We start from the raw sequence: 14,142 nt of genomic DNA, 5'->3' as shown, positions 1-14,142 counted from the left end.
ACATGTCAGGTATATAGAATGCCACTGAAATCTGTGAAACTGTGAGTATTTTGTTATTAGGGTTTTAACAGCATTAACATTTATTTTCCTGTAGGACCCAACACAGGCAGCGATATCTCAAATAACTGAAAAGAAAAAGTTGAATGTGGCTCATGGACTTGCCTGGTCTTATTATGTTGGATATTTAAAGTTTATCTTGCCAGGTATAAAACCTTGTATTACGTGTTGTGACCGTTGAGCAGGTATATGGCAAAAATAAAGTGTAAAAATAAAGAGTAGCAACATCTAACCTCATCTAGCGTCATGATAGACCGTCTTTAGGTCTGATCCACTTCGGATCCTCTCGGGAAATCGTGCTGTGGTCAGTATATCTTCTCTATTTATTTTTGAGTCGCCATATTCTGAGAGCCATACCTCTCAAAATGTGTTGACATTTTCATTGTTGCTATTTTGGAGTACATATGACTTTTTGGTCACTTTTTATTATGTTTTTTGGGAGGCAGCGTGAACAAAAAGTAACTCATTGTTTCTTATTTAACTTTTTTATGGCAATCACCTTGAGTTAAATAATGTGACAATTTTATCGTTTGGGACGCTACGGACATGGCAATAACAATCGTGTATATTTTCATTTATTTTTAAAATTTTACACCATTTTTAATTTAGAAAAAAAGTGTTTCCTTTTCACGAAATTCAGTTTCTGCCATATACAAATCTATTTGGCGCCCTTTTGTTTCATCTTTTCTTTGTGAATAACAATAAACTCAAGACAATTTTTAATTTAAAGGTATTTGCTTGGCATCCATTCTGTTTACTCCAGAAAAGTTAAAAGTCTGTTCCTTTATATGTTGGGAATATTATAATACTGAACGCTTCCTTATTTATTACATATACTGAGGGGTGGGATGCAAATGATATGGTTATATTGCATATAATACACATCAATGGCAATTTTCCATTGACATGTTTGTAAATAATATTAGTATAAACTTCACATTTAGATGTCAGAACCTCAGGCACCTATGGCCTCATACTTTTATAGGGTTACGGAAGTCCTTGGTGACTTCTAATATTTAAATGTAGGGGGTACATTATGCCAGATATTGTGCACATGTTCAATGAGATCCACAAACCCCCCAAAAATATTCAATACATTATTGCAGACAAATTTACATTCGCTCTCTGTTATCCATGCAGTGGAACATAGGATAGCAATACATTTCATGAGCATATATCTTGTTGTTAGTAAATAATATTCAATGGCTGGGATGTAACATAAAAATGATTACCATATATCAGTTGCTGTATTAGAATATTTAGACAATTTAGCTTCAATTCCACTGCCTATAAAATGTTTCATCTATCAATTGCACTTTTGTTTTATAGTCTTAAAAAGTTTGATAAAAAAATTCAATGAAGAGAACAACAATTTATTGAGGTCTCCAGAAACTCTGAAGCTGTATATTCTGATGCCTTTAAGTTGCAAAATATATAATGACTTAGAGGAGGTAGACAATAATATAACATATATCAAAGAGATTCCTCCATTCTACATGGATCGGGCTGGCATCAAAGCAAGAATATTTAAAAACAATGTCTATCGCATTCTGGATGAAGAGCACCGGGTATGTTGCATTTTATACATATACTGTACCTAGTAAGCACAGGCATAATTAGATCTTATGACTTTTACTTGCTCTGAAACCGATATAATTTACAGTAAATGCGTGAGGTTTTTGCAATTACCGTGGCTCGGCAGCATTGTGCACCCTAAATCTCCTGCAGTGATCTAATCAACTATAATCATTATTAGGTCATTATTACCATGATTGATCTGCCTCTTGACCCCTTAAAAACATACCATGTACTATTACGTCGCTGTCATTAAGGACTTAATGCAATCCAATGTATATGACCACTGTAACGTCTATGGCCACGGCCCGTCGATCGGTCGTTAACCCCGACGGCCGTGGCCATGGACAGCTTACCTGCCTGCAGCGTCGTCCCCCAGTCAGGCGCCAGCACTCTCTTCCGGATTCCGAGTGTCTCCGGCGGGTGCGCGCGCCCGCGCGTGCACGGCCTTAAAGGGCCAGTGCGCGCGTTTTTGCAAAAACTGCAATCTGGCCCAGGATGCCCTGGGCTATAAAAAGGGCTCTGCCCTCTTGCCCTTTGCCAGAGCGTTGTTAGTTTTCCCGTTGTTCGTCTTGCTTATGGTCTCCCAGTGTCTTCCAGCCTCCCAGTGTACCCTGCTCCTGTATTCCGTATCCCGTATCCTGTTTCCGTGCTACCTAGTGCTATTGCCGTGCTGTGCTACCTACCGTGCTGTCCTACAGTCTACGCTGCCCTGCTACGCCTCACCGAACGACTTCCCTCCGCCTGGTTCTGGACGTGTCCGCCTTGCTACTGCCTACGATTGCCTCAGGTACTCTCGCTGAACCATTGAACTGTGTACTTTCCGGTTTGGCCAGCTGTCATCCCCGCTACGCGGTACGGCCCAGTGGGTCCACACCCCGCATCGTGACAGTACGCTCTGGCCATGGACCCCGCTGGCCAATTCAAGGGCTTGTCACCCTCCCAAGCCATGCAGGCGGATCTGCTGGATCTCCGAACTAGGCAGGACCAGCTCCTCGTGGCCGTGGACTCTATGGCGCAGCAGCTAGGGACGCTAGTTGCCTCCATTCCTGCTTCTATGCAAGTTCCTCAAGCCGACCCTCCTGTTGCTCCTTCTGGCAGTTCCTGTACGGACCCTCGGTTCTCGCTGCCATTGCCCTCTCAGTTCGATGGAGACGCCAGTGCTTGTCGGGGGTTCCTGAACCAATGCCACATTCATTTTACCCTGCACTCTCGGGCATTTCCATCAGATGGAGCCAAGATCGCATTTATCATCTCCCTCCTGACCGGCAAGGCCCTGGCATGGGCTAACCCTATCTGGGAACGTCAGGGACCCGAGACCCGAGACTTCCAGGAGTTCGTACGAATATTCCGAACCGTTTTTGAGGAGCCAGGGCGAGTCTCATCAGCCGCCACCGCCATCTTCAACCTTCGCCAAGAGGACAACTCCATGGGCGAGTATACTATTCAGTTCCGGACTCTGGCAGGGGAGCTATCCTGGAACAATGAGGCATTTGTGGCATCCTATTGGCATGGCCTGTCGCCCGAGATCAAGGACGAACTGTCTGCTCGAGACCTGCCTCCCGCGTTGGACGACTTGATTCTGCTTGCCACTCGGGTTGACATAAGGCTGAGGGAGAGATCACATGAGGTTCGTCAGGAGCGCCGGCGTCCTAGACTGGCGCCCAACTTTCAGAAACCCCTCTTGCCTGCTTCTGTCGCTTTGCCCGAGGTTCCGATGCAAGTTGACCGACTAAAATTATCGGTCCAGGAGAAACAGCGCAGGCGCACCTCTGGACTGTGCTTATATTGCGGCCTCGCTGGCCACGTCGTGCGTCTGTGTCCCCAAAAAACCCCAGCGCCTAGGCTTGGTTGGAGAGACAACCCCAGGCGTCAACACATTGAAGCAAGAACTCTCCTCCAAGCTATTTATCCCTGTAACCATCATTGCTGGCAAGGCCAGGTCAGGTCTCCGCATATCTGGACTCCGGCTCGGCAGCCAACTTCATCTGCCAGGATCTTGTGGATCTCCTACAGTTGCCTACTACCCCGCTTGAAAGGCCGCTGATCGTTGCCTTGGTGGATGGACTGCCATTACAAGATCCAGTTGTGTCCATAACCAAACCGTTGAAACTCCAAGTGGGAGCCCTTCATGCTGAGATCATCTCTCTGTTCGTCCTGTCCAAGGCCGTCAACCCCGTGCTGCTGGGGTTGCCTTGGCTTCGTCTGCACGCCCCCGTCCTGGATTGGAACTCTGGAGAGGTTCTCCAGTGGGGCCCGAAGTGTCTTGACCGCTGTCTGAGTCACATCCAGTCGCCACAGCCCACTCATCTTCAGTCGTTGGCAGGTTTGCTCCTCTGTTTCTCCATGTTCGGCGATGTCTTCAATAAAAAGGAGGCCGAGACCTTGCCGCCACACCGGGCATATGACTGCCCAATCGACCTGGTTCTGGAATCGTCTCCCCCTCGTGGTAGAGTGTACCCTCTCTCCTTGCCAGAGACCCAGTCCATGTCGGCTTACATCAAGGAGAACCTGGAGAGGGGTTTCATTCGTAAATCTTCATCCCCGGCCGGAGCAGGGTTCTTCTTTGTTAAAAAGAAAGATGGATCATTACGACCTTGCATCGACTACCGAGGCCTAAACCAGATCACGGTGAAGAACAGGTATCCTCTGCCTTTAATTTCTGAACTGTTTGATCGCATACGGGGGGCAAATTTTTTTTCTAAACTGGACCTGCGGGGGGCCTATAATCTGATCCAGATTCATCGAGGTGACGAGTGGAAGACTGCCTTTAATACTCGTGATGGGCATTACGAATACTTAGTCATGCCCTTCGGCCTGTGTAACGCTCCCGCAGTATTTCAAGAATTTGTCAATGACATTTTTCGTGATCTCCTTTATGTTTGTGTTGTGGTGTATCTCGATGACATTCTGATTTTTTCCCCAGACCCAGTAACTCATCAAAGTCATGTCCGCCAGGTGTTGCTCCGTCTAAGAGTGAATCGACTTTACGCCAAGTTGGAGAAGTGTGTGTTCGAGAAGAGGTCTCTATCCTTCCTGGGCTATATTATCTCAGATCAGGGTCTCAAGATGGATCCCCAGAAGGTAAAGGCCGTCCTGGAGTGGCCATGCCCACAAGGCTTAAGGGCCATCCAACGCTTTCTAGGATTCGCCAACTTCTACCGACTCTTCATCCCCAACTTCTCATCTTTGACAGCACCTATCTCCACCCTCACTAAGAAAGGTATGAATGCCAAGATGTGGACCCCGGAGCCGCATTTGAATCCTTAAGGAAAGCCTTCACATCTGCCTCCATTCTGCACCATCCGGACGTATCCTTACAGTTTTCGTTAGAGGTGGACGCCTCCTCGGTGGGTGCTGGTGCACTGTTGTTCCAGAAAAGACCAAAAGGCAAGGCCGTGGTATGCGGCTACTATTCCAAGCTGTTTTCTCCCGCAGAGCGTAACTACTCGATTGGGGACCGGGAGTTACTGGCCATCAAACTGGCTCTGCAGGAGTGGAGACACCTACTGGAAGGCGCGGTTCACCCTATCCTGATCTTCACGGAGCACAAGAATTTGACCTACCTACAGACGGCACAGCGGTTGAATCCTCGTCAAGCCAGGTGGTCGTTGTTCTTTGCTCGGTTCCGGTTCGAACTCCACTACCGTCCCGCCGGCAAGAATGTGAGGGCCGATGCCTTGTCTAGATCTTTCGAGACCGAGGACGCCATGGAATCTCCACAGAATATCATTGACCCATCCTGTATCTTCTCTGTGAATCCCCTGCAAGTCAGAGACATTCCTCCGGGTAGGACTTTTGTGCGTCTGGTTGACCGAGGAAGAATTCTTCGCTGGGGTCACAGCTCTAAGCTGGCAGGTCACGCGGGTGCTCGTAAGACCCAAGAGTTAATCACCCGTCAGTTCTGGTGGCCCACGCTGCCCAAAGATGTCATGGACTTTGTCTCCTCTGTGCAGCAAATAAAGTTGCTCACTCCAGACCTGTGGGCCTGCTCCAACCACTGCCTGTGCCCGTTGCCCCGTGGCAACATGTCGCTATGGACTTCGTCACGGATATTCCTCCTTCTGCGAGTTGCAGTGTGATCTGGGTGGTGGTGGATCGATTTTACAAGATGGCTCACTTCATCCCGTTGACCGCTCTGCCGTCTGCTACACGGTTGGCTGACCTCTTCATACAGCACATCTTCCGTCTGCACGGATTGCCCCTGCATATTGTCTCGGACAGAGGTGTCCAGTTCACCTCGAAGTTTTGGAGAGCACTCTGCGGGCTCCTTGGTGTGAAATTGGACTTCTCTTCGGCCTATCATCCCCAGTCCAACGGGCAAGTCGAGAGAGTTAACCAGATTATGGAGAACTACCTACGTCACTTTGTGTCCAGGCGCCATGATGATTGGGAGCAGTTGCTCCCGTGGGCAGAGTTCTCCTATAGCAACCACACCAGTGAGTCGACCACATCCAGTCCATTTTTCATCGTCTATGGCCAACATCCTCGTATACCTCTTCCTGTTTCTACAATGTCCCAGGTGCCTGCAGCCGACTCCACCTTCAGGGACTTTCTACAGATATGGCAACAGACCCGATCTTCTATCCTCTTGGCGGTGGACCGCATGAAGAGAAAGGCAGATACAAGAAGACGGGTTCCTCCGCAGGTCCTTCCAGGGACTAAAGTCTGGCTGTCTTCTAGGAATATCCGGCTGAAGGTGCCGTCATGCAAATTTGCCCCGAGGTTCCTTGGTCCCTTTGAAGTCCTGCTACAAGTTAACCCGGTATCCTACAAGCTGCGGCTCCCCCCCACTCTCAGGATTCCTAACTCCTTTCACATCTCCCTGCTAAAACCGGTGGTCCTGAACCGATACTCCAGGACTCCTAGTCCCACAGTGGTTCCTGGCGGCCCATCTGGGACTTTCGAGGTAAAGGAGATTCTGGCTACCAAGAAGGTGGGAGGAAGGACATTTTATTTGGTGGACTGTAGGGGGTTCGGCCCAGAAGAGAGGTCTTGGGAGCCAGAGGAGAACATCGATGCCCCTGCCCTTGTGAGGAAGTTTCTCTCTCGCTCTGGTCCCAAGAAGAGGGGGCGTAAGAGGGGGGATACTGTAACGTCTATGGCCACGGCCCGTCGATCGGTCGTTAACCCCGACGGCCGTGGCCATGGACAGCTTACCTGCCTGCAGCGTCTTCCCCCAGTCAGGCGCCGGCACTCTCTTCCGGATTCCGAGTGTCTCCGGCGGGTGCGCACACCCGCGCGTGCACGGCCTTAAAGGGCCAGTGCGCGCGTTTTAGCAAAAACTGCAATCTGGCCCAGGATGCCCTGGGCTATAAAAAGGGCTCTGCCCTCTTGCCCTTTGCCAGAGCGTTGTTAGTTTTCCCGTTGTTCGTCTTGCTTATGGTCTCCCAGTGTCTTCCAGCCTCCCAGTGTACCCTGCTCCTGTATTCCGTATCCTGTATCCTGTTTCCGTGCTACCTAGTGCTATTGCCGTCCTGTGCTACCTACCGTGCTGTCCTACAGTCTACGCTGCCCTGCTACGCCTCACCGAACGACTTCCCTCCGCCTGGTTCTGGACGTGTCCGCCTCGCTACTGCCTACGATTGCCTCAGGTACTCTCGCTGAACCATTGAACTGTGTACTTTCCGGTTTGGCCAGCTGCCATCCCCGCTACGTGGTACGGCCCAGTGCGTCCGCACCCCGCATCGTGACAACCACCCTCTTTACTCAACTCCCAGCATCAGCGATCACTGCAATTGGCCGGTCAATTCAAACCGGCCAATCGTGGCTTTTTTGTCACTTTAACCTATCACTGTTGTGTATTCATAGGGTGCTGGCGCCACCTACCGATTGCTACGATTGGCCGGTCTGCATAGACAGACCAATGTCCAACTAGTGATCCCTAAATTTCCCTTTCCCAGTCCCTGCTCCTGTTTTTTGGGCCTTTTTTTATATATATAAAACTGCAAAATCGTTAAAAAAGGACATTAGGGTAGCAGTAGTTTAGGTGAGCTGATTAGGTGTAGCTAGTACCTGTATAGGTAGGACATTGGGGTACCAGTAGTTTAGGTGAGCTGATTAGGTGTAGCTAGTACCTGTATAGGTAGGACTTTAGGGTAGCAGTAGTTTAAGTGAGCTGATAAGGTGTAGCTAGTACCTGTATAGGTAGGACATTAGGCTAGCAGTAGTTTAGGTGAGCTGATTAGATGTAGCTAGTACCTGTATAGGTAGGACATTAGGGTAGCTGTAGTTTAGGTGAGCTGATTAGGTGTAGCTAGTACCTGTATAGGTAGGACATTAGGGTAGCAGTAGTTTAGGTGAGCTGATTAGGTGTAGCTAGTACCTGTATAGGTAGGACATTAGGGTAGCAGTAGTTTAGGTGAGCTGATTAGGTGTAGCTAGTACCTGTATAGGTAGGACATTGGGGTAGCAGTAGTTTAGGTGAGATGATTAGGTGTAGCTAGTACCTGTATAGGTACGGCATTAGGGTAGCGGATTTATAGGTTAGCATCCGTTTTATAATAAAAAACAATACACAGCATTTGATGTCATTTTAGCTATACAATTTTTCTAAAGTTAGTGTCAATTTACTGTAGTATATTTCTTATACTACAGTTTTTCTAAAATATAGTGTTACATTTAGTATCAGTGGTTACTGTAGCCTTATCGTTTTAGTCTAAATTTACTGTAGTATTCAGTAATTATAATACTACAGTCTTTTTTAGCACTGATATATAGCACTACAGATTTAGCCTCCATTAGTGATGGACATTCAGTTTTTTTTTTTACTGAATTATGTTCACTAAATTTTCCATAGCGTAGCTTTAGAGCATTAGTCAGAATTTACCGCAGTATAATTTTTAAACTACAGTTTTTTAGCGTTGCAGATTCAGCTTCACAAAACTTTAGTTAGTGTCAGGTAATCAGGTAATCAGGTAATCAGGAAATTCTTTATAGTTTTATATTGCCATAATTTGTTCAGTAATTTTTTTATTTTCCTTTTTTCTTCTCTTTTCCAATTTTGATATGCTCGTGCAAAAGCACAACAAAAACAACCCACTGTGTAAAATTAAATTCAGTATTGCACGTGTTCAAGCACAACACCACGCCCCCTAATAAAAAGGTCCCAGTCATCCCAAAGGGTCTATTCAGCAGAGGAGGCATATGCTCTCCTGGCCACTGATTCCAACGAGCGAGAAGAGAAATTTGCCCCAGACATATTGTCCCCCTCCTTCTCCTCCACATCATCATTCGGTGACCCAATACATAAGCTGAGGAAACCCCCAGATAAGTGATCTTGTGTGGCTCCCACCCCAAGAATTATGAGTCTCAGATCCCTGATTTCATAGGCAGCTCAGGAACTAATTTTGAGACTGAAGGCCTCACACAAGATTTTTTGAAGGTATTTTTCTAGTGAGGATATTGTGAATTTAAAGGGAATGTTTCGCGAATTAAAAAATTATTTTTAAGTAAGTTACTTATTATTATTATATTTTTTAAGTTTTTTGCTGTATTTTTTTTTCTTCCACATGGTGGGAAGTATTAAAAATGAAATAATAATTTGACATATTTTGCTGTGTTGGCCACTAGAGGGAGCACGTCCCAGAATTACAGCAAGGTGAATAAGGGAAAGCAACCTGACTCACAGCTGCTGTAAATGTGGGAGGAAATCTTACCCCCTCCCTATTTTTGGCTACAAGCCAGGAAAAGGTGTCTTCAAATTTCTGAGCAGTGTCCGACTCCCATTTTGGGAGAGCTTTTACAATGCAAATGGTAGAAGCTATAAGACACACCAAAAGGCTAAGAATGATGAAAGTGAAGTAAATGACTTTTCAATGGACAGGTTCACATGGTGAGTATTTGACGTGGTTTTTTGGCGCATTTTACGTGCCAAAAACCTCATCAAAAAATGCTTGATTACGCTTTTAATTTACATAATTGGTAAAGTGCACTGTTAGTACATACAACTCGCTTTTTTACACACACGTTTTTAAAAAACGCGTTGTGTAAATAAAGACGTGTCAAGTCAATTCCTTTAATGTAAAACGTGCCAAATGTTCCCATAGTCAATGTGAGTCTTAATTATGCGCCAAAAAGCGCACACAAAATGTGTAAAAAAACACGTGAAAATTAAGTGATGATTAAGCTTCTCATTTACATCAATGGGAAAGCAAGCCATTAGTTATTTACGCAAGCGTTTTAAAAAAAACTTGTTGTGTAAAATAGAAGCGTTGGATCAGTTATTTGGTGAATAAATTGCGTCAAATGTTCCCAGAGTCAGTGGGAGTCCATACTACGCGCCCAAATACATGCAAAAAGCGCACATAAAAACTGCAAAAAAAAACCTGCAAAAAAAAAAGTAATTGTGAATGGCCCCATAGAAGTTAATGGGTCAGTGTGCTATCCGTTAAAAAAATGGATAGCACACTGAAGCATTTCACTGAAGTGGGCTTGAGGCCATAGCCTTATTTTTTTTGCAAGTTCCGCTGGAACTATTAGACTACGTCGTAGATTCGGTGGACTACTGCGTTGATCTACGTTTTTTGTTTAAATAAAATGGTTAGCGAGGATTGTGTGGAGGAGTTTTTATTTCAATAAAAATATTTTCTTATGTCTCTGTTTTTTAATACATTATTAGCGCCTTAGTAATGGCAGTTGTCTGTTTGACGACATCCATTACTATGGCGGGGGCTTAGTGTTACCCAGTAAAACGGCTAATACTAACCCCCATTATTACCTCGATACCCACAGTGGTATTGGGAAGAGCCGGGTATGATCCAGTAAATGACCATCTGTTGTGAAGGTTGAGTGCCGTCGGCGGACGCAGGCTGGTATTGAGGCTGGGAAGAGCCAAAAACCGTGACTTTTCCCACCCTGGTAATGCTAGGCTACTGCTGCTGTGTTGTATCTGGCTAGTTATAAAAAATGGGGGGGCCCCCACATGATTTTATTATTTTTTTTTTAAAATGATTTTCATAATCAGCCAGATACAACATAGCTGCAGCCTAGCTTTGCCAGGGTGGGAAAAGTCATGGTTTCTGGCCCTTTCTCAGCCTAATAATACCAGCTTGCGGCTGCCCCAGTGACCAGCCATCACAACAGACGGTCGGGTACTGGTTCGTACCCGGCTCTTCCCGATACCCCTGGTGGCGGTGGGTACCGGGGTAATAATGGGGGGGGGGTTAGTGCTAGCTTTTTACTGGCTAACACTAACCCCTGCCTTAGTAATGGACGTCGTCAAACAGGCAACTGCCATTACTAAGGCACTAATAAAGTATTAAGAAAACACAGAGACATAAGAAAATATTGTTATTGAAATAAAAACTCCCCCACACAATCCTCTTTAACCATTTTATTAAAAAAGTCCAATAGGTCCAGCAGAACCTGCAAAACAAAAAAAATAATCTTGGCAATATGAAAAATATAAATACTTATACTCACCTACAGCAACTTCTGTCTTTTCCCCACAATAAATACTAGATGTCCCCACAAGCACCCTGCACGCACCCCCCACACACATACGCCCACGCAAACCATCACACAACCCCCCCACAGACACCCCCCCAACAGCACCCTGCATGCACCCCCACACACACACACACCCACCATCACACAACCCCCCCACAAGCACCCTGCACACAACTCCCCCCCCCCCACAGTGTGTGGCGCAGGTGCATGTTTGGGGGGCATTTGTGTGTGTGTGTGGGGGGGGGTGCTCACCGCTGATTCTTCAAAACAGCTTATAAGCGGCTTTGAAGGATCCGCGGCGCCCGTGCATACTCTGCTGCACAAAAATAGCACACAGCTCTGCTGCGTGCATGCACACACACACAAGCACACACACACACACACACACACAACTCTGTGCGCATGTATACACACACATTCACACACACAGCTCTAATACGCGCGCGCACACACACTCACACACACAACTTTGCTACGCACACAGCTCTGCTACACACACATAGCTCTACTATGCACAAAGCTCTGCTACACACACACACACACACACCGCTCTTCTACACACACACACATATACACACACAGTTCCATCAGGTGTGCAAGGGGGCCGCGAGCGGCGGGGGCGGGAGAGGGGGCCACGAGGTGGGGGTCAAGAGGGGGGATCACGAGGGGGGGCGTGATGGGGGCCGTGAAAGGGGGGCTGTGAGAGAGAGACAAGACAGATAGACAGACACACACCTTACCTGCAGTGCGGCCGGTCTTCAAAAAGGCGCCGGATATCCCCTTACAAACCATTTTCTATGCTGGGTCGCTGTGAACTGCGCTTGAGCAGTACAGAGCGAGACTGCAGAAGCACAGGATGTAAGGAACGGGTCCCGTTCGTTATGTCCTATGCACTGTATCTGCCGTATTCCATCTGTGTATGTGTCGTTAAGAAAGTAAGAAAGTGTTAATAACAAAAAACATTGTGTGTGAAAAAATAAATAAAGTCAATATAATATTTTATTAAATAAAAACACATAAATTAATTAAGAAAAAAAATCATGACACCTTTCCTTTAATGGTGGCCCAGACCAATTTATATGCCCAGCAATTTATTGCCCAGAACCCCACTTCATCATATGCTAGACCCTTCAAGTGGACCCATTTAGATGCAGCGGGGATGTTCAAATTTTGGGGCCTTCTGCTGGTAGTAAAGGAGCCACAGATCAGGCAACACTGGAGTACAGATATTTTGAACACCCCGATTTAGCACATGGCCATGACCCGGACACGCTTTAAGGCTATTCTTACATTTTTGCATAATAATAATATTGCACAGTGCCCACCCCGTGATGACCCCACGTATGACCGCCTATTCAAATTCAGACCAGTCATTGATCATTTCTGTACTAAATTTCAACAAGCGTATACCCCCCAAAAGAACATTGCAATAGATGAGTCTCTGGTAGATTTTAAGGGGTAGCTAAAATTCTGCCAATACCTGCCCAGTAAGAGGGCAAGGTATGGGATAAAAATGTGCAAACTGTTCTATAGTAGCTCAGGGTACACATATAGGTTTCGGGTGTATGAAGGGAAGAACTACAGGATTAAACCACCAGTATGCTCCCCGTCCTGGGAGTTAGTTGGAAAATAGTGTGGGATTTAATGTACCCACTGCTGAACCAGGGTTACCACCTATACTTCGATAATGTATATACTATTTAAGTGCTTCTCCACCAGAAATACTGCAGCATGCGGCACCGTGCACAAAAATCAGAGAGACCTCCCTAAAACACAGCTTGGCCAGAAGGGGTAAGAGCGGGGCAGTATGCAGCAAGAACATGTTGTTCGTTAAGTAAAAGTTCAAGAGGGATGTCCTTCACTTGACCACAATACACGGTGACGGCAGCACTCCTGTCACTGTATGAGGTAGCACTACAATGACCCCCAAGCCAGATTGCATCGTGGGCTATAATAAGTACTTGGAAGGGGTTGATCTCTCAGATCAAGTGCTGAAGCCGTATAGTGCCATGCGAAAAACAAGGGTGTGGTACAAAAAGGTGGCCGTGCACATGGTACAGATGGCATTGTATAACGCTTACGTTCTATCCAGATGTGCAGGCCAGACAGGGAAATTCCTTAATTTTCAAGAGGTGGTTATCAAGGCACTTTTGCTTGAAAACCAGGAAGGGCCCAAGCACAACTGCTGAAAGAGAGCGCATCTGTATTGTACCAGGGTAACACTTTCCCAAATTGAAAAGAATGGAAGGTTCCAAAAAAGGTGCAGAGTGTGCTCCAAAAGAGGATCAGAAAGGACACCGATTATAAGTGTGATACCGGCCCCAAAAAACATAGCCTGTGCATAAAGGATTGCTTCAAGGCTTACCACACATCAATGGCTTATTAATTTTATTATATAGGTATCCTTAACTCTGATTTGCTTTTCACAGCTTACAATTGTCTCCACATAACAAATTGAAATACCAGTACATACGGCCAAATTAAAATAAATTCAGCAAAAAAAATTGTGGGATCAAAATGCTAACTATGCCCTTAGATAAGTTCCTTGAGGGGTTTAGTTTCCTAAACGGGGTCACTTTTGGGGGCTTCCACTGTTTCGTCCCACAGGGGCTTTGCAAATGTGAAATGACCTCTGCAAACCGTTCTAGCAAAATTTCAGCTCCAAAAGCCAAGTGGCGCTCCTTCACTTCTGGGCCCTGCCGTGTGTCCAATGGCAGTTTATGACCACATACAGGGTATTACCGTACTCTGGAGATATTGCTTTACAAATGTTGGGGCTTCTTTTTCTCCTTTAGACCTTGTGGAAATGAAAAACATTTAGCTAAAACGACATTTTCTTGTAAAAAAACTATAGATTTTAATTTTCTTGTAAAAAAATATAGATTTTAATTTTCACGGCCTACTTCCAATCATTTTTGCAATAAACATGTGGGGTCAAAATGCTAACTATACACTCAGAAAAGTTCCTTGAGGGGTGTAGTTTCCTAAATGGGGTCACTTTTGGTGTGTTTCCACTGATTAGGTCCCTCAGGGGCTTTGCAAATGCAACATGGCCTCCAC

General features: G+C 46.0%; 1 protein-coding gene across 1 annotated transcript in view; it reads left to right on the top strand.

The window, feature by feature from the left end:
- Positions 1–14,142, top strand: part of STING1 (stimulator of interferon response cGAMP interactor 1) — a 58,120-nt gene that overhangs the window by 25,356 nt on the left and 18,622 nt on the right. Inside the window, exons 3-4 of the mRNA XM_075859957.1 lie at positions 95–203; positions 1,387–1,625. Of these exons, the coding sequence (XP_075716072.1) occupies positions 95–203; positions 1,387–1,625 (348 nt within the window). The remainder of the gene's footprint in view (positions 1–94; positions 204–1,386; positions 1,626–14,142) is intronic.

The sequence above is a fragment of the Rhinoderma darwinii genome, chromosome 3 (assembly GCF_050947455.1).
Source record: "Rhinoderma darwinii isolate aRhiDar2 chromosome 3, aRhiDar2.hap1, whole genome shotgun sequence".
NCBI lineage: Eukaryota > Metazoa > Chordata > Amphibia > Anura > Rhinodermatidae > Rhinoderma > Rhinoderma darwinii.
Note: the sequence above shows the minus strand (reverse complement) of the source record. Positions and strands in the feature narration are given on the sequence as shown.